Source organism: Scyliorhinus canicula, chromosome 19 (genome assembly GCF_902713615.1).
Source record: "Scyliorhinus canicula chromosome 19, sScyCan1.1, whole genome shotgun sequence".
Taxonomy (NCBI): Eukaryota; Metazoa; Chordata; class Chondrichthyes; order Carcharhiniformes; family Scyliorhinidae; genus Scyliorhinus; species Scyliorhinus canicula.
In genome coordinates this window covers 79,828,915-79,848,101 of record NC_052164.1, presented here as the reverse complement: position 1 = coordinate 79,848,101, position 19,187 = coordinate 79,828,915, and the positions used below count along the sequence as shown (strand labels likewise).

At 43.5% G+C, this 19,187-nt stretch overlaps 1 protein-coding gene across 1 annotated transcript in view; it reads right to left on the bottom strand.

Moving 5' to 3' along the window:
* Positions 1-15,255, bottom strand: part of LOC119954019 (multiple epidermal growth factor-like domains protein 11) — a 45,250-nt gene extending 29,995 nt beyond the window's left edge. Inside the window, exons 1-8 of the mRNA XM_038778794.1 lie at positions 15,042-15,255; positions 13,397-13,630; positions 10,226-10,413; positions 8,849-8,969; positions 7,155-7,305; positions 5,089-5,228; positions 4,623-4,769; positions 79-230 (exon numbers count right to left, since the gene is read on the bottom strand). Coding sequence (XP_038634722.1) covers positions 79-230; positions 4,623-4,769; positions 5,089-5,228; positions 7,155-7,305; positions 8,849-8,969; positions 10,226-10,413; positions 13,397-13,630; positions 15,042-15,255 — 1,347 coding nt within the window. The remainder of the gene's footprint in view (positions 1-78; positions 231-4,622; positions 4,770-5,088; positions 5,229-7,154; positions 7,306-8,848; positions 8,970-10,225; positions 10,414-13,396; positions 13,631-15,041) is intronic.
* Between the last annotated feature and the right edge of the window lie 3,932 nt (positions 15,256-19,187).

The window sequence follows — 19,187 nt, the reverse complement described above, 5'->3', positions numbered from 1 at the left end:
CAATAGAAATGCATCCTTCCCTTAAATGGAGATACATATTTTCCCATACGTTTAAGCAGATTATACCTGGATTCTTACCTTTGGGATGGAAGATTTCAGAGGACAATAATACCCAGGAGGACAGGAATGGCATTTGAGGCTCTGCATGACGTCTGTGTATTGCCCAGGAGGACATGGCAATGGCCGAATACTACCAGGAGGGCAGAAATGACCAATCGGACAGCGGTTACCTCAAACAAAAAACAATTTTCAAAAAAAGTTATTCTTTGCTGAATCCATTCAAGAAATAGTTTATATTGTAATTTTTAAAGAGAAAACACATCTGTTCAAATCTTCTTGTAAGGAAATAAAGGTCACAGTTACAATGAAGCAAAATTATTATTGCTACAAATATTTTGTTTTTTGTTATTCGTAAATGGGACGTGGGCATCGCAGGCTGGGACGGCATTTACTGCCCATCCATAATTGGACTCGAGGGGGAAGTTAAGAGTCAACCACATTGCTGTGTGCCTGGAGTGACATGTAGGCCAGATCAGGTAAGGACGGAAGATTCCCTTTCCTAAAGGACATTAGTGAATCAGATGGGTTTTTATGACAATCGACAAATGGTTTCATGGTCATCAATAGATTTTTTTTATTGAATTCAAATTTCACCATCTGCAGTGGTGGGATTTGAACCTGGTTCCCACAGCATTACTCTGGGTCTCTGGTTAACTAGTGCAGTCACAATACCATTTTATGCCACCGCTCCCGTATATAGCTTGTATATTAATTAGGGAGGTTATGCCTGGATTTCTCAGGGGCCAACGCCAGTGGAGGGAATCCAATGACCCGGTGAATCAGGCGGGAACATGCAAATAGCTCATTAGTACTGTTTTGAATGTAATTTACGGCCAGGTTGAGAGATTCAACCCCCCCCCCCCCCCCCCCCCCCCCCCCCCGCCCGCCCCGCGCGCGCACCACAAACACAAGCCAAGAGCTTGTTGATATGAATTGCCAAAAGTCCTACGAATTGGGAATTTAGCAGCTTACAGCCCAATAGGTGGAAAGAGAGAGTGTAAAAACAAAGAACAGTACAGCACAGGAACAGGCCCTTCGGCCCTCCAAGCCTGCTCCATCCATGCTGCCCATCTAAACTAAAATCTTCTACAGTTCCGGGGTCCGTATCCCTCTATTCCCATCCTATTCATGTATTTTTCAAGCTGCCCCTTAACGTCATTATCGTTCACCACCTCCTCCGGCAGTGGGCTCCAGTCACCCACTGCCCTCTGTATAACAAAAAAAAACTTACCTCGAATATCTCCTCTAAACATTGCCCCTCACACCTTAAATCTATGCCCCTTAATAATTGACCCCTCTACCCTGGGAAAAAGTCTCTGACTATCCACTCTGTATATGCCCCTCATAATTTTGTAGACCTCTATCAGGTCGCCCCTCAACCTCCTTCATTCCAGTGAGAACAAACCAAGTTTATTCAACTCTCCTCATAGCTAATGCCCTCCATACCAGGAAACATCCTGGTAAATCTCTTCTGCACCCTCTCTAAAGCCTCCACATCCTTCTGGTAGTGTGGCGACCAGAATTGAACACTTTACTCCAAGTGTGGCCTAACTAAGGTTCTATACAGCTGCAACATGACTTGCCAATTTTTATACTCAATGCTCCGGCCAATGAAGGCATGCATGCCGTATGCCTTCTTGACTACCTTCTCGATCTGTGTTGCTCCTTTCAGTGACCTATGGACCTGTACACCAAGATCTCTCTGACTGTCAATACTCTTGATAGTTCTACGATTCACTGTATATTCCCTACCTGTATTAGACCTTCCAAAATGCATTACCTCACATTTGTCCGGATTAAACTCCATCTGCCATCTCGCCGCCCAAGTCTCCAAATGTTCTAAATCCTGCTGTATCCTCTGACTTGTCATAGGCTTTACTGAAGACCATATAGCCAACATCCACTGCCCTACCTGCATCAATCATCTTTGTGACCTCCTCAAAAAACTCTATCAAGTTAGTGGGACACGACCTCCCCTTCACAAAATCGTGCTGCCTCTCGTGCTAATACGACCACTTGCTTCCAAATGGGAGTAGATCCTGTCGCGAAGAATTATCTGCAGCACTTTCCCTACCACTGGCATAAGGCCCACTGGCCTGTAGTTCCCTGGATTATCCTCGCTACCATTCTTAAACAAAGGAATAACTTTGGCTATTCTCCAGTCCTCTGAGACATCACCTGAAGACAGCGAGGATCCAAAGATTTCTGTCAAAGGCAGTGAGGATCCAAAGATTTCTGTCAATACCCTCCAGTACCCTCCCTACAAACTGCACCCAGGTGTCGAGGGGCTTCCTTCATGGGAGGTTTGTGCTGGACTGGAGGGGTTAACATCAAGGGCATTTCATGGGATGGGGTTGTTTGGCTGCTCTTCCCTTCTGCAGCCTTTAAACCTTTTAACTAGTCTGTCAGTATCATTCGAGAAAGTGTTCCCATCTGTACCCCTAAACTCTTTAAATAGTCTGTCAGCATGCTGAGCTCAAAGATCTGGGAGATGAAGGTAAAAGTATCCCGTTAAATGTGGTGGAAATCTTTGAAGTGTTTTTTCACAATCAATTTCATTACTCTAACTTTTTCTTGCCTGTTTGTATGCCGAGGAGCCTAAAAGCTTTGAACTGAATAGTCTAAATGCAATTTCATGGACTATTACTTTTTGAAAGTTTTCTGATTGACAGGTCCGACAGTTTCAAATGAATAGTTAAGATTGCTTATTTAGCTCTGCAGTGATCCATTAACTCAGAGGAGCAGCTGTTCTTCTAACCACAGTTTTTTTTTAAAGGGGCTGACTCTTTGTTCACCCTCCAGCTGCTCAGAACAAAGAGACAGTCTCTTTCACATAACTGTGCTTGCCAACAATCCGGGGGGGGGGGGGGGGGGGGGGAAAGAGAGAGGGTAGTTGTTCTGCAGCAGCATTGAGATTGGGGCGCCCTTTGAGGATGGAAGCCGGCCTGGAGGATTTGGTCCCCGGACTCAGGTCCAGCGAGAACTCTGATATGCCATTGAATGGCACTGAAAACCTGATTGAGAGCAAAAGGTTTTCAAGTACCTCTGAATGGCACACCAGGGTTGCTCCTGCACCAGCGGCTTTCAGTGCCAGAGCTTGTTTTCACCGTGAGGCAGAGAGAGCAAGTGAACAGTAGGCTTTAATAGTCATGAACTTGCCTAGCCAGAGTCAATAGTACAGAATGGATGCCGCCTGCAAGAGGCCGGCTTATATATGCCCCGGTGTGGGCGGAGTCAGAGGCGGAGCCATACTGGGGTTACAGTAAAGTACCTGGAAGCAGTTCATATCACCACTTCCAGGTCATAGGTCACAGGTTACAGTATTATGCATGCATTATGGTGAATACATTCATCACAGTCATAATTTTCGATTCAGTCATTTTAAGTGCTGAAGTCATGAGCAAATTGTGCCTCATTTGGTGATTATCTCAACAGCTCCCACCTACCAAGGCTCTAGAGGGTCAGCCCTCTGATTGGGCCAGCAGCATTGGGAGCCCTGGCACCTAATTAGGACACAGCCATTTAAAAAAAAAATCCCAGTAATGGAAGAAAAGCTAACCTTAATATTTTAATTCCTGGTCCTTTATTACACTTCAAATGAAGAGTAAAAAAATTGTTTCATTGTTAGTGACAAATTCGCATATTGTTGAAAATTGACCACAATCACTTCACATTTCTCCAGATCACGTAGGATGGATAACAAGTTTGTGTCCAGTTAAACTATGTTCAGCCACACACTGACAAAGGAGGATTATACACAAGGTTCTGCCCAGAGTTTGCACCAGATATCACTAAAGCAGGTTAACTGATCTTTATCACATTACTATTTGTGGGATCTTTCTGTGCACACATTGGTTGCCATATTTCCTACTTGCCAATAGTCACCGCACTTAAGCAAAATGCTCAATCATGGCCCAAGCAATGCTGGAGATGTTTTCTCTCCATTCCAAGATTCCTGCATGCTTGGTCCCTCTGAATTTACAGTGTGAACCTCCATTTTTAGGTGCCCTTGAGGTATCTTACTGTGACTTTCCCTAACTGTTTCTCTCTCACAGATGCTGCCAGTCCTGCATTTCCAACATTTTCTGTTTCTGTTTCAAATTTTCAGCATTCGCAATTCTCGTTCTTGCATTAGTACATTTAAGAAATTCAAATTTGTTCAACAGGGAGAATATTTAATGAGGGCACTGGACTAAAAGAGTCGTGTATTGCTTCAATTACTCTTCCATTGATGAGGACAAGATTAACACGTTGAACAAGAATTTACATTGAAAAAATGGAATTGGAATAGTTAGGTGGTTGTTTTTGATTGGCACAGAGGCGATGGCCCGAATGGCCTTTTCTGTGTTGTAGCACTCTTATGACACTACGGCTATGACTCCATATATAGCACACTCGGGTCTCTCACATCAGATGGTGCAATATGTGAATTGGCACATAGATTGCTGACTCTAATTAGCAAACGTACATAGAGGCGAGGTTGACTGATGGGTATGAAAACATCCCATTGTACCCATGATCAGTGCTTTTCACAGTTATGGTGAGTGGGTATTGCTCTTTACCTGTGACATTGTCAGTGGGTGTTGCTCTTCTTGCTTTTCCCATGCAATAGTAGCCGGCACTGCATTTTCCAGCAGGAAACGCCAGTCCAGATGTGTTACAGAATAGCCCTGGCGGGCATGGGGGACAATCTATTTCTGACCCACTACCTAAAAGAGAAAAAGGCATTTGTTTTTCCAGACGCAGAGAGAAAATAAAATAACCCTGTGTTGTTCCTTGTCTTAATAAAGCTCGTAGTCTTAAAGTTGAAGTAGATGCTTTGTGAGTTCGTTCTCTCTTCAGTGCTTAACTTAAAGTTACATCTATGCTGCTAGTCTGTCTTGCTACCAGCTCCCATTCCTGTGAAGTGTGTGCTGACTTCCTGTTTGTGTGTATTTATATCTCTCCCATGCTCCCTCTAGTGCTTGCTCAGTTGTATTGCATCTACACAGATATACAATCACCACAAACCCTGGTTGCTTTGGTTACCTTGCACTGGTCCGAAATGCCCCACTGGACAGGACAACATATTCTTCGAACCTCTGGGGCAGTACAAGCCTCGAGGACATTTGCGACCTGTAACTTCATCAGTTGGATTTGGAGAGGAAGAGTTTTGAATGCAATAATATCTGGAATTCAGGAAAAGAAGGCAACCATATTCCATTAGCAAACTGGAATACATATGGCATCATTGAGTGCACTTGCTTTAAGAATGCAGCAATTGATTTGATTCTCTCAAAGTAAATGCAATGTGAAAAGCACATCAGTCAAAGGAAATTCAGCGTAAATCTCCTACTGGGAAACACATTGCACAAAGTCCCAGTCACAACAAAATATTTTCTCATGTGGCTCTGAAACTGCAGCCAATGCAGATTTTGTTCACTGCAGCTCATTAAATGTGCTTTATCAAAAGCAATGACTAAGAAAGAAGTGTAAAATGATCACCTTTTAAAAAGTACTACACAGCATCATTGATAATTCAATGTGTACAAGTACAATGCAAATAAAAGGAAACGCCTTTCCATTTGAATCTATGTAGGCATGCAAACAACTTCCAAATACAATGGGGTTGAATTTACTCACTGGATTGACTTGTTCCTTATCTTAACTCAATAAAAGGACCCAACTGTAGTTGGGAAATCCCAGTCAGAATTGTACGGTGGAGCCAGCAATCCCAGCTGGAGGAGACTCCTATTATAGAGACCCCCTGATTCCAAAGTCTAAAAGGGCCCTGGTGTGAGATGGGGCAGACAGGCCTCCAGAAGGGTTAATGTGGGTCTCTTGCGAGTGGTGGGTGGTGCCCCAGACCAGGAAAGCAGTACGGATTCCCAAAGAGTAAATCCGTTTCTCTGATTTATAAGGGAGCGTGAACTGACTTAACGTCTCCAATGGAGTCCGAGGGTCTCCTTAACCCCAAGACACAAAGATTTTGAAATAGCAGAGGCAGCGTCTGCCAGCCTTAAATGAGCATGGACGCAATCTCGGACAGGGTTGTTACTGGGTCAGGATGAATGTAATCCTGGAATTCCAGCCCGTTTTTTGTGGGGGGCAGGACATTGTGATTGACATAAGTAGCAATTCAGAAATGGCGCGAGATGGGACCACATAACTGAGAAATAAATTTCAATGAAAGGTGACAATCAATAATTGATTGATTGAGGGGAATCGCTCATGATGTTTATTTAATAACCTAATTCATCCGGAAAATGTAGGACGTGGAAAATGTGCAGGAACGTGCTTTCTGCTGTACGAGGTTCACTGGGTATCATACTTCCATCAATGTTTATTTGGAAAATCATATTTGTCACATTGTATTTCCGGTAAGTATCTTTTACTTGGCTGTAAACGTAGCCTCAAAATTAAGTGGATAAAACAGGAGACTGAAAATATATTGTGCCTTCCAAATGATGTTCATCTAGTTGTGAAATGCATTTGAAAAAGAAAAACAAAACTGCTTATGTAAAGAACTTAGTGAAACCAATAGCAGGGACTTTGGAAATTCAGAAACTTGTTTATACACAGAGGCTTATTTATTATAGAGGGTTGTACATTTACAAACTCTAGTATTCACTGAATATTTTGCTTCCTGCTGCATTTTTGTAAATAAATATATCAAAGCAGCTCTCTATTAAAGTTGACTTGTGAGGGAATGGCTCTGTCAAAATCACAAAATAACAATTCTGCCTGGGAAAATCTCCAGTCATTAATCACTTTGGTGCAGAGAAAACGATAAACCAGTGTGAATATGTGAATCACTGCTTTCTACTTACAGCAATGATGTGGAGATGTCGGCGTTGGATCGTAGGAAGTCTTACAACACCAGGTTAAAGTCCAACAGGTTTATTTGGAATCACCAGCTTTCGGGGCGCAGCTCCTTCATCCACTCACCTGGTGAAGGAGCTGCGCTCCGATAGCTAGTGATTCCAAATAAACCTGTTGGACTTTAAACTGGTGTTGTTAGACTTCTTACTGTACTTACAGCAAGATGTTCCGTCCCAAATGTTGGGGAAAGTATCTGGTCGAAGTCAAAGCAAAAATAAACAGTTGTATCATACCCTTCCCAGCAATCTCCTGTTGGTTCAGTCAGGCTTCTCTTGTCACAATATTTCCCAGGTGGACACGAAAGACAATCGGTGACTGTACCAATCCCAGTTCGATTGCTGAATGTTCCAATAGGGCATGGAAAATGGGAAGCAGACATTGTACCTAGAATTCAAGAAGATCTGATGAGTTGTCAACAGCATGTAATATGCACCATTCCGCCTGGGCTGCAATTTTCAACTCATGGTGGGTGCTACTTCCTCGATAACTCTTGGGTACAGCCATTTTAGTTTCTCTCCCTGGTCTACTCCAAATTGACCCACCTTTACTACAGTGGGGCAGATTTCCTCTGTGCAGTGTGACTGTAGACGGGTTCTCTCGAAATGAAGGTTATTTTTTTTCCTACACAGGAAACTCTACACCCCCCTCCCCCCATCCCATTCCAGTGGTCACCAGTTGGTTTAAATACTGCATGGAATAATTTTCATTTTGGAATTACCCAGCTGTGTGCATTACCTGGAAACTATTGCAATATGACTTTCAGGGATTTCAGCATGACACCAATAGAAAGAAAGTGTGCCATGCAATCCAGTTTTAGCTTCACTTTTGATTTTGATCAGAGCACACACATACACATAGCTCTTACATTTCACAGGATATAAGCAAATCCATGGAGACCTCTCACCAGATGAGTGCTAACCCTTAAGTTCTTTCATAAAGGCAGACTGAAGGAAATAGCATTCAGTAGTAGGGAAAAGTACACAAGAGAAATTATATATTCGAACCTTAGGCTGTATCTGTAAAATAAATGTTTTTTTAAAAAAAGAATGTAACGTGAGTCAAGGTCCTAAGCCATTGTTTTTTTCCACTGCTTCGGAGTATCACTGAACTTTATTGACCAGAGGAGGCCATTTCCATTAGACTACCCTCATGCCATGAATAAAATTGAATTTGGTGGCATGGTGGCAGAGTGGTTAGCACCGCTGCATCACAGCATCAGGGACCTAAGTTCGATTCTGCCCATGTCTGGGTGACTGTCTGTGTGGAGTTTGTATGGTCTCCCCATGTCTGCTCCGGTTTCCTCCCACAGTCCAAAAATGTGCGGGTTAAGTGGATCGGCCATGTGAAATTGCTCCTTTGTGTCCAAGGATGTGCAGGTTAGGTTATGGGGATAGGGTGGGGTGGACAGGGGAGTGGAAATAGGTAGGGTGCTCTTTCGGAGGATTGGTGCAGACTCAATGGGCCTAATGGCCTCCTTCTACACTGTAGGGATTCTATGATATTCTATGAATATTTATCTATTTTGCTTTTAACTCAGCCTCCTCCTCAGTTTCTCATGGAGCACTCCCTATCCTAACAAGCCTTCTCTGCATTCTAAATCCTAACAAGCCACCTCCTCTGATTTTAGTAGCGCACTCCACATCCTAACCAACCTGTGTAACAAAACTCCTTCCCTTTAATCTTTCTATGTCTTTCAGTTTCTCATTCACAAACTATTGGAAACAGTCTTTCTCTATTTATCTTACTAATCCCCCACACATTTTTAAACATCTTGATCACATTTCCTTTAAACCTTTGCTTCCCCACAATGACAGGAATTCAGATTTTAATGATTATCTAGAAAGATTTACCTTGCTTTAATAAGGGCTGGAAGTTAATGGTTTGGCTCACTTTTTAAATTAAGAAAGCACAACTATATGAACATTACCTTCTGGACAATAGTATCCCCTGGGACATGGAAGGGGTGTCAGTACTCCATGTGAGAGGTCAGAATCAACATCCGATGTGAAATGACAGAAATATCCAGCAGGACATTGGATGCAAGATGCCTAAATGGGAAGACTAAAGAGTTAGGTTTCAGCCATGTACTTCTGTCAAACAATAAACAAAAGCTCTCTATGACAGAAATAAACACATAAAAGACAGTGGTTTCCTTTGGAATTAAAGGCATGTCACTGTGCTGTTGATAAATTTGCCCACCAGCCCATCCACTGAATATGGCCACCATGGTTAGGTCTCGTTACCAGTCTACCATATAAAATAGGAGCAGGAATAGGCCATTTGGCCCTTCAAACCATTCTATCATTCATTATGATCATAGCTTGTCATTCAGCTCAGTCATCTGTTCCTGCTCCCCCCCCCCCCCATATCCTTTTATCTCTTTAGTCCCAAGAGCAATATCTAACTCATTCTTGAAAACATACTGTTGTAGCAAATTCCACTCAGTGAAGGAATTTCTCCTCATTTTAGTTCCAAATGGTTTATCCTGTATTCTTAGATTGTGACCCCTGGTTCTGGACTCCCCCCACCATCAGGAACATCTTTCCTGCATCTAGCCTAGACTTTTATGGGCTTCTGTGAGTACCACCCCCCTCATTCTTCTAAACTTCAGTGAATATAATCCGAACCAGCTCAATCTCTCCTCATAGGACAGTCCCGTAATGCCAGGAATCGGTCTGGTAAACCCTCGCTGTGCTTCCTCAGATTGAAATCTTTGGAGGGGAGCTTATTTCATTCGACAACTTACAATGTAAAAAATAAGCTGAGTGTTCACTATTAGCAAGAAAGAAAGTACTTGCATTTATACATCACCTTTCACAACTACAGGATTTCCAAAGTGCCCAACAAGTCAAATTTGAAGTGTAGTGACTATTGGAATGCAGGAAATGTGGCAGCCATCTTGTGCATAGAAAGATCCCATAAATAGTAATGTGATAATGACCAGTTATCTTGCTTTTGTGATTTAAAAAAATAATAAATTTAGAGTACCCAATAATTTTTTCCAATTAAGGGGCAATTTAGCGTGGCCAATCCACCTATCCTGCACATCTTTGGGTTGTGGGGGTGAAACCCACGCAGACACGGGGAGAATGTGCAAACTCCTCACGGACAGTGACCCAGAGCCGGGATTCAAACCCAGGTCCTCAGCGCCGTAGGCAGCAATGTGAACCACTGTGCCACCGTGCTGCCCTCTATTTTGATGTTTGAGGCAAAACCTATGTTTTTGATCTACTGATATATATTCCATATTGTGCTTTTCCCATCGAAGCCAATGATAAAACTTCAACAAATTTGTATTTTGTACCTGCCCAACCTGGTCCTGAAAGGTCCCTGGGGGACATGGTCTTGGCTTTCCACTCCCCTGTGGGCAGTGGTTTCCTCTGGTACAGATGAAAGAAGTTGGCCTGCTGGAGTTCTGACCAGGTGGACAATAAAACCCTGCATCACATGACTGGGAAGGTGAAACAAGTCCTTGTCGGTCACAGGACAATCCTAGGAAAGAAAACAATAAGAGAAACAGCTTGATGTTGAGAAATGAAAAATTACATTTGTAGCATAAAGAGTTATGAGGGTATGATCCGGATGCTGCTACATCAGTGACATCGGTCAGTCATGAGAGGTTGGACCCATGCCTTGGAACAACATGCCGACTCTGTAACCTGTTGAAATGAAATGAAAATCGCTTATTGTCACAAGTAGGCTTCAAATGAAGTTACTGTGAAAAGCCCTTAGTCGCCACATTCCAGCGCCTGTTCGGGGAGGCTGGTACGGGAAATGAACTGTGCTGCTGGCCTGCCTTGGTCTGCTTTAAAAGCCAGCTCTTTAGCCCTGTGCTAAACCAGCCCCTCTTAGATGTAATACAAATAAACAGATGTTAAGCAGATACCAGAGTATGACCACAGTCTAACCAAGGACCATGTCTCGAGTCCACAGTTAGACGGGCCATCTCAGAACAATGAGAATTTCCTTATTGTTCCAAATTACTTTGTTAAAAATTGATAGTTCAATATTAAACTGGCAGCAGAGCAGAGACAGATTCCATTGAGGAACACTAAAGGATGTCCCCCCCCCCCACTCACATCACCAGTCAGTTGGTAAGCAACTGGCATGCAAACCATCTTCTACAACTAGAGTAACAGACAGCTCAGAGGCAATCACAAATCTCTCCCAAGTAATGTAGATTGCCTCCACATTATACACATTTACTCCCACCCCCATCACTGAACACATTGTTAAGAAATTCATTGCGTAATTATATCATAGATAACAGTCCAACGACACCAGACACGGTACTTCTGGCTTCAGAGAAACAAACCACTGTTTGCATTGCTAGACTCCTGGAATAACAAAATAATTCAGGAGTATTTACATTGAAGAGGTAGAAGCAGGGTGTAATTGTTAAAATGCCTTTTCCCAAAAAGTACCCAAAGAACTTTGCAAACCAGACTTGGGCTCCAACTGTAGACTCATTTGAACAGCTCGCATTCTCGATCATAGGCTCATACACCCCACCAACATAAACCACTCTGTAAATCAGGCATAGATTAAATTGGACAGATTGAATAACGTAGGTCATAATGCTAGCTTGATATCCCACAGTTTTGCAATTTTTCCTTTGGGGCTGGAGAGAAATTTCAGAGAGCTTTTATCTCCTTGAACGGGATCCCCATATTAGGTTAAGGTCTACAATCCTACAACCTGCCAAACGCTTGTGAAGGGAATAGAATTGGTGGTGAAGAAGATTTCCTTCATTCATTCATTTTCCTCTTGAATTACTTTTGTTTTGACTTTCATTTATATTGCAAGTGTAACAGTATGATTTATTTTGCTGTGTTCAAGTTATTACCCTTGCACAAGTATTATGGCTAAGCAGATCTCTGTTGTATGTTTTTATTGAGAGGGTGGGGGGTGGATTGGAATTTACATCTGCCTGGGAATGGATGCCCCACAACTGCACTGCACAGAATAAAAATAACCTTAACACGGGTACTCCCTCGGGATTTCTCTCAAGTGGCGCCTGTGACTTCAGAGACATTCTTTCCTCTATGGGGCACTTGCATAGTCCAGGGGAGTGGGGAACTCCAGGCACAGGTCTCTCTGATTCTTTCACCCATCATCCAGCTCGGAGTGGTGGGAATCTGGAACTCACTAGTTTGCCTGAAAGGGTGGTAGAGGCAGGAACTCTCAACGTTTTAAGAAGCATTTAGATATGTCGAAGCGTTATATCATACAAGGCTACGGACCAAGTGCTAGAAAATGAGATTAGAATGATGGTTGGAGCAGGCACGGTGGGCTAGAGGGCCTCTTGCTGTGCTGTGAAACTCTATTACTTGACTTTACAACTACAAATCAGAAGGAAGATTGATACATGGTTATATAGAAATCTCAAAGGCTTCTCAGCCTGTCAGCTATCCTGATCTCTTCTCAATTTGTAAGCATGAAGCCCAGCCAGAGGGCAGGCCAACAGCAGGAGTCAAAAGGAGGAAAGGGGAGAGAACTTTGAAAAGTGCCTTTTACAATTTCAGGACATTAAACAGCTTTACAACCAATGAAGCACTTTTGAATTCTTGTCAATTTTATGTATAATATTGCGGCCAATTTACACAAAGGAAGGCTTGAAAAATGGCAATTAAATAAACAACCAAGGAATCAATTTTTGTTAGAAAACCAGAGCACCCCTCCCCCTCTCCCACCACCACCACCATTCCTTCGAATAACACTGCATGATATTTTAAGAGAGCAGTCCAAGTGGCCTTGATTTAATGTCTATTCTGAAAAATATCAAGTGCAGCAATGCAGCACTTCCTCATTACAGCACCAGTGTGTTGGTTTAGATTTCCATGCTTAAATCTCTGGAGTGAGTCTTGAACCCACCACCTCCTGACTCAGTGGCGAGGATGCTATTTGAGCCGACTAAAGTATCAGGGCCAACTGAATAACACTGGTGTACTGCTGAACATACAGTGAAACTCTCTTCGGAGTTTTGGATATTCATGCACCAGTGCTCTACTGCATTTGCCAATTAGAAAACAAGTGTAATTTTATAAATTCTTTTGTTTTTAATTCTTTTAAATTTTTTTTTTTTTTTTAGAGTACCCAATTCATTTTTCCAATGAAGGGGCATTTAGCGTGGCCAATCCACCTACCCTGCACATCTTTTGGGTTGTGTATGTGTGTGTGTGGGGGGGGGGGCAAAACCCATGCAAACACAGGGAGAACGTGCAAACTCCACATGGACAGTGACCCAGAGCTGGGATCGAACCTGGGACCTCAGAGCCTTGAGGCTGCAGTGCTAACCACTGCGCTGCTCTAATTTTATAAATTCTAAGCAAATGTTTAACACCATACCACAGGAAAGGCTACAGAAAATGAATCACAAACTCCTAGCAAATAACGAGAGAGTTACAAGACAGATGAAGACAGCTCACTAACCTTTTTGAGGCAGTGGAAAACGAGACAGAACAGGAAGGAATACCTGGCGGGCAAGAAAGGCAGTCTTCCACTCTCTTGTTCTGTGTGCTGTTACTATAGTAACCAGTTGGACATGGCTCTGGGGAAGATGCTCCACGGACACAGAAATGGCCTGGAGGACACACTTTGCCAGATATACCATCGGTTGGCATGGGAGTTGTGGCTTCCTTCATGCAGTAATAACCAGCAGCACACAATCCGGTGACATTTTCTTGACCTGCTTGTTCGCAGTAACGTCCTGTGGGGAAGAATTAAACACATAAATTTCACAGAATGTGAACTATCCTTTGTGAGAGAGCATTTCATTTTGACAGTATGCTGGGGATAGTTTCAAAATTCCAAATAAAGAATTGAGTTTGCCTTTATCTCCAGCAACTAACACCTTCCAGAGGCTTTCCACTATATGCACCACACAAGCGCATCATTTTCTGTGAGCAATTCTTACTTCATAGAATCCTTAAGGGTGCAAAAATTATAATTAATATATAATAGCTTTAAGTACATGGCTGACTCAAATATCAACAGCAGAAGATGTAAATTATCTTTGACATGAGAAGCTTTTGTACAGACGTGTAGCAATGGTTATCGGGAGCCTTACGAAGGCCAATTGAGACCAGAGAGCGACTGAGGAAGGATTTGAATTTGGTGACTACGGTCAGATTAAATGGACTGGATTTTCTGCAAGGCACAGAACATTCAAGTGATCAAAACTGGACACAGTACAGTAAATGTCATGTGGCTATGCATAATACATGTTAAAAATGCGTGGTTTCATTTATAATGAACAAACATGAACTGGCGGAACACACAGAAATAATTTAGCAGGGCTATGGAAATTCAAACTTCATTTAGACTTTTAGTTTAAATGTTTTCTGGGTTAACATCACCCAAATTATTTTGTGCTTTGGATTTTTGCACTCATGTATGCTGTTTGAACACCAGTAATATGGGCAGCATGGTAGCACAAGTGGATAGCACTGTGGCTTCACAGCGCCAGGGTCCCAGGTTCGATTTCCCCGCTGAGTCACTGTCTGTGCGGAGTCTGCACGTTCTCCCAGTGTCTGCGTGGGTTTCCTCCGGGTGCTCCGGTTTCCTCCCACAGTCCAAAGACGTGCAGGTTAGGTGGATTGGCAATGATCGTAGAATCATAGAATTTACAGTGCAGAAGGAGGCCATTCGGCCCATCGAGTCTGCACTGGCTCTTGGAAAGAGCACCCTACCCAAGTACACACCTCCACCCCAACCCCATAACCCAGTAACCCCACCCAACACTAAGGGCAATTTTGGACAATAAGGGCAATTTATCATGGCCAATCCACCTAACCTGCACATCTTTCGACTGTGGAAGGAAACCGGAGCACCCGGAGGAAACCCACGCACACACGGGAAGAACGTGCAGACTCCGCACAGACAGTGACCCAAGCCGGGAATCGATCCTGGGAACCTGGAGCTGTGAAGCAATTACTCACTATGCTACTGTGCTGCCCCAATGATAAATTTCCATTAGTGAGCAAAAAGGTTAGGAGGGGTTATTGGGTTACGGGGATAGGGTGAGGGCTTAAGTGGGTCGGTGCAGACTCGATGGGCCAAATGGCCTCCTTTTGCACCGTATGTTCTATATTCTATGTTGTTCTATTTTAATTTTCTACCTGCATCACATGGCATACAATCCAAAATACTGGTCCTTCCTGACAAACTGTTGTATGTTCCTTTGGGGCAGGGGAATTTATCTTGAGATCCTGTTCCTCGAGGACAGTAATGCCCAGGCGCACAGATGTTTCTCTCATAAGATGAAGCATTTGAAGGACAGAAATGTCTGTAACGAAGCAGAAGAGAATTTCCATTGAATCCGATAACAACCATATCTTGTTAAACATTCGTCAGATTTCTCTCATGTGTGTTGTGCACTGCAGAAGAAAAAGGTACCTAGAATTTGGGTTAGATTGACGGATAATCTTACAAAGAACAAAGAAAAGTACAGCACTGGAAAAAGGCCCTTTGGCCCTCCAAGCCTGTGCCAATCATGATGCCCTAACTAAAATAAAACCTTCTGCCCTTACTCGGTCTGTACCCCTCTAAAGAAAGAAGATGGCGAACGATTCTGACAAATGATCACAGATGTGAAACTTTGGCCTGAATTTTCACAGTCCGATGGAGAAGGGGTTGGAGGTGGAGGAGCTGAGACAGCTCCTCAAAGCATTCCTGTCCCTGGAAATCCTTCCCAGGCGCAGACGGGGAAATCGGATCGACAGCCTACTTCATGAGGCGGCTAGCCATTTCATGCAATTAAGGCCCCGTGCAGGGGCCATTTTGAGCCAACATTTAACCGCTGGTAGAGCAGCAACCTTCACCATGTGTGGAGGCCGCTAACTCAATCGTTCCAGAGGCTTCATGCCCCAGTGATGCGGATTAAAGGCATCAGTTAAAAGTCCTGCAGGAGACTTTCCTCTCCAATTAGATGTTCCTATCAGGTTCGGATCTATTCATAACCTTAATTCTAGCCATCTAAATATTGTGGCTACAAGAGCAGGTCAGAGGCTGGGAATTCAGCGGTGAGAAATTAACTTCCTGACTCCCATAGGCCTGTCCAGCATCAACAGGGCACTAGTCAGGTATGTGTTGGAAAACTCTCCACTTGCCTGAATGGGTGCAGCTCCAACACTCAAGAAGCTTGACACGATCCAAGACAAAGCAGTCTGTTTGATTTGCATTCCATCCACAAACATTCTCACTCACCACCACCAGTGCATAGTGGCAGCAGTGCGAACTGCAGGAGCTCACCAAGGCTTCTGAGACAGCACCTTCCAAACCCTTAACCGCTACCATGTGAAGAACGTCATCACCAGATACCTGGGAACACCACCACTTGGATGTTCTCCTCCAAGTCACTCACCATCTTGACTTGGAAACAAATCGTCGTTCCTTCACTGTGGCTGGATCAGGAACCTGGAGCTCACGCGCAAACAGCTCTGTATGTGCACCTACACTGCATCGACTGCAGCTTTTCAAGAAAGCAGCTCATCACCACCTTCTCAAGGTAATTAGGGATGAACACTAAATGCTGGCCGAACCATTGATGCCCACATCCCACGAATGAATAACAAATAAAATTCTATCCAGACAACAGAGGGACACGTTCATGTCATTGTGCCCTCACCTGCCTTCCTTGGTAATGCCCAATATGCCTGGGGTGGCTGCTGGGCTGGTATCTGGACGTGCAACAGTGGGAGCTCACCCGCCAACCTTAACAGGATGGCAAATGCAGAGGTGGTCAATTAAATGGTTAGCCCAGGGAAGGTTGTGCCAGCACCGTTCTGATGAAATGGGCGGGCTTGACAACGTCATACGAGTCCACCACCAGGGATCTTCACTTGCTGGAGAATCCAGCTAATTTACTCACTCCCTCTCTTTCTCTGTAGATACTGTCCGACTTCTTGAGTGTTTCCAGCATTTTCTAATTTTAACTAATATTTTATACCTCATGTGGAGTGCATCTGATGAAAAGTGGACCAGTGACTTGTGCTTGCCTTGTTTCAAATATCAATGGAGTCTTCAGTAAAATAAGATAGTGAAACTGTACAAATTATCTAAGGACTCAAACTAAGGAAATTTGGCACGTCAGCTATGACTCACAAACTTCTACAGATGCACCATAGAAAGCATTCTTTCTGGTTGCATCACAGCTTGGTATGGATCCTGCTCTGCACAAGACCGCAGGAAACTACAAAAGGTCGTGAATGTAGCCCAGTCCATCCCGCAAACCAGCCTCCCATCCATTGACGAATTCCCGCTGCCTCGGAAAGGCAGCCAGCATAATTAAGGACCCCACGCACCACGGACATTCTCTCTTCCACCTTCTCCCATCAGGAAAAATATACCAAATTTTGAGGTCTCGTACCAAACGACTCAAGAACAGTTTCTTCCCTGCTGCCATCAGTCTTTTGAATGGACCTACCCCGTATTAAATTGAGCTTTTCGCTACAGCTTGCTATAACTGTAACATTATATTCTGCAGTCTCTCCTTCCTTCCCTATGTACGGTATGCATTGTTTGTATAGCATACAAGAAACAATACTTTTCACTGTATACTAATACATGTGACAATAATAAATCAAATCAAATTATCTGTAGTCATTACTTTGGGGTTCATATAATTTTATTTTTAAATGGTAACTTCCTTTAATAAAACTAATATTTTATCCAATGTGTTCTTTGGGCAGTTACTTAACTGGGGACAACTTTTATCTTCACCATTCCAGTGTTATATTGGCAGTGCCCACCTAATATAAAATTGCTCGACTTTTGTTCCATTGATCTTGGGCAGCAAGGTAGCATTGTGGATAGCATAATTGCTTCACAGCTCCAGGGTCCCAGGTTCGATTCCGGCATGGGTCACTGTCTGTGCGGAGTCGGCACATCCTCCCCATGTGTGCGTGGGTTTCCTCCGGGTGCTCCGGTTTCCTCCCACAGTCCAAAGATGTGCGGGTTAGGTGGATTGGCCATGATAAATTGCCCTTAGTTTCCAAAATTGCCCTTAATGTTGGGTGGGGTTATGGGGATAGGGTGGAGGTGTTGACCTTGGTTAGGATGCTCTTTCCAAGAGCCGGTGCAGACTCGATGGGCTGAATGGCCTCCTTCTGCACTGTAAATTCTATGATTCTATGATCTGAATGACTGGTTTACTATCCAAAGGTGATGCATATTTTCAGCATTGCCACCTGCAGCCGCTTGGATGCTTTCATTCGCATAGTGGCACAGACCCAGGGTCTGTGAATGTATCATAAACAACTTCATAAACAACCCAAGAGTATAGATTATGAACACATTTAAAAGATTTTTAAGACCTCTTATGGCTGTACTATTCACAAACATAAATTTCAGAGACATTTCAATGTATAGCAACGCATGCATGGTTTACAGTGAATTTTGACACCAAGTAAATAAATAATTGAATGGGAGTTACCCTTCAACACATGGACTGCAACCACCCTGCCCTTCGAGAGCACTGTACGTTCCTGCAGGACATCCCACTGGAAAAGCTGTGCCATTTGTACAGAAATGACCTGCAAAAAGTAACAAGATAAAACCAGTGACCGTGTAAGGGCAAATAAATATCTAGGGCTTTTTCACATGGTCAAAACCTGTGAAATATGTACACAGGAGAGTGATCATTTGTCCCCCAAAAATCTGAGTGTTACAATGGATGTAATTACCCAATGAGGTTATCCATGAAGGCCCCGCCTTCTCAACCTTGCCGCTTGCCTGAAGTGTGGTGACCCTCAGGTTAAATCACCACCAGTCAGCTCTCTCTCTCAAATGGGAGAGCAGCCTATGGTCCTCTGGGACTGTGGCAACATTTATATGATACATTGATCATTGTGATATTGGGTAATTGTATGTTTAATTCAGCACAGTTCGAGATATCTTATGATTATACATAATGACAAGGGAGCAACACTGACCAACATCTCCCTCACAACCCCCCTCCCAAATTTCAGCCATTTCTGGGATTTTCGGCAATATCCCTCATGGCACAAATCCAGGCTGGATGGTTCTCAAAAACTTAGGAGGCCTGCAGCTAATTTCCAAATTTAAAAAACCATGCAAAAAGAAATGTCCCGGAGACCTCGAACCAGTTTCCTCAGCGTTCTGGTGTTATGAGCACCAGGTGAGACATGAATGGACAAAGTTCAAAATGCTGCAAGTACCTGGGGGACAGGGGCCTCCTGTGTCATCCTTGATTGGATTATTTGGCACTTTGGCTCCTTGTAAGCAGTAGAAGCCTTCCCAGCATT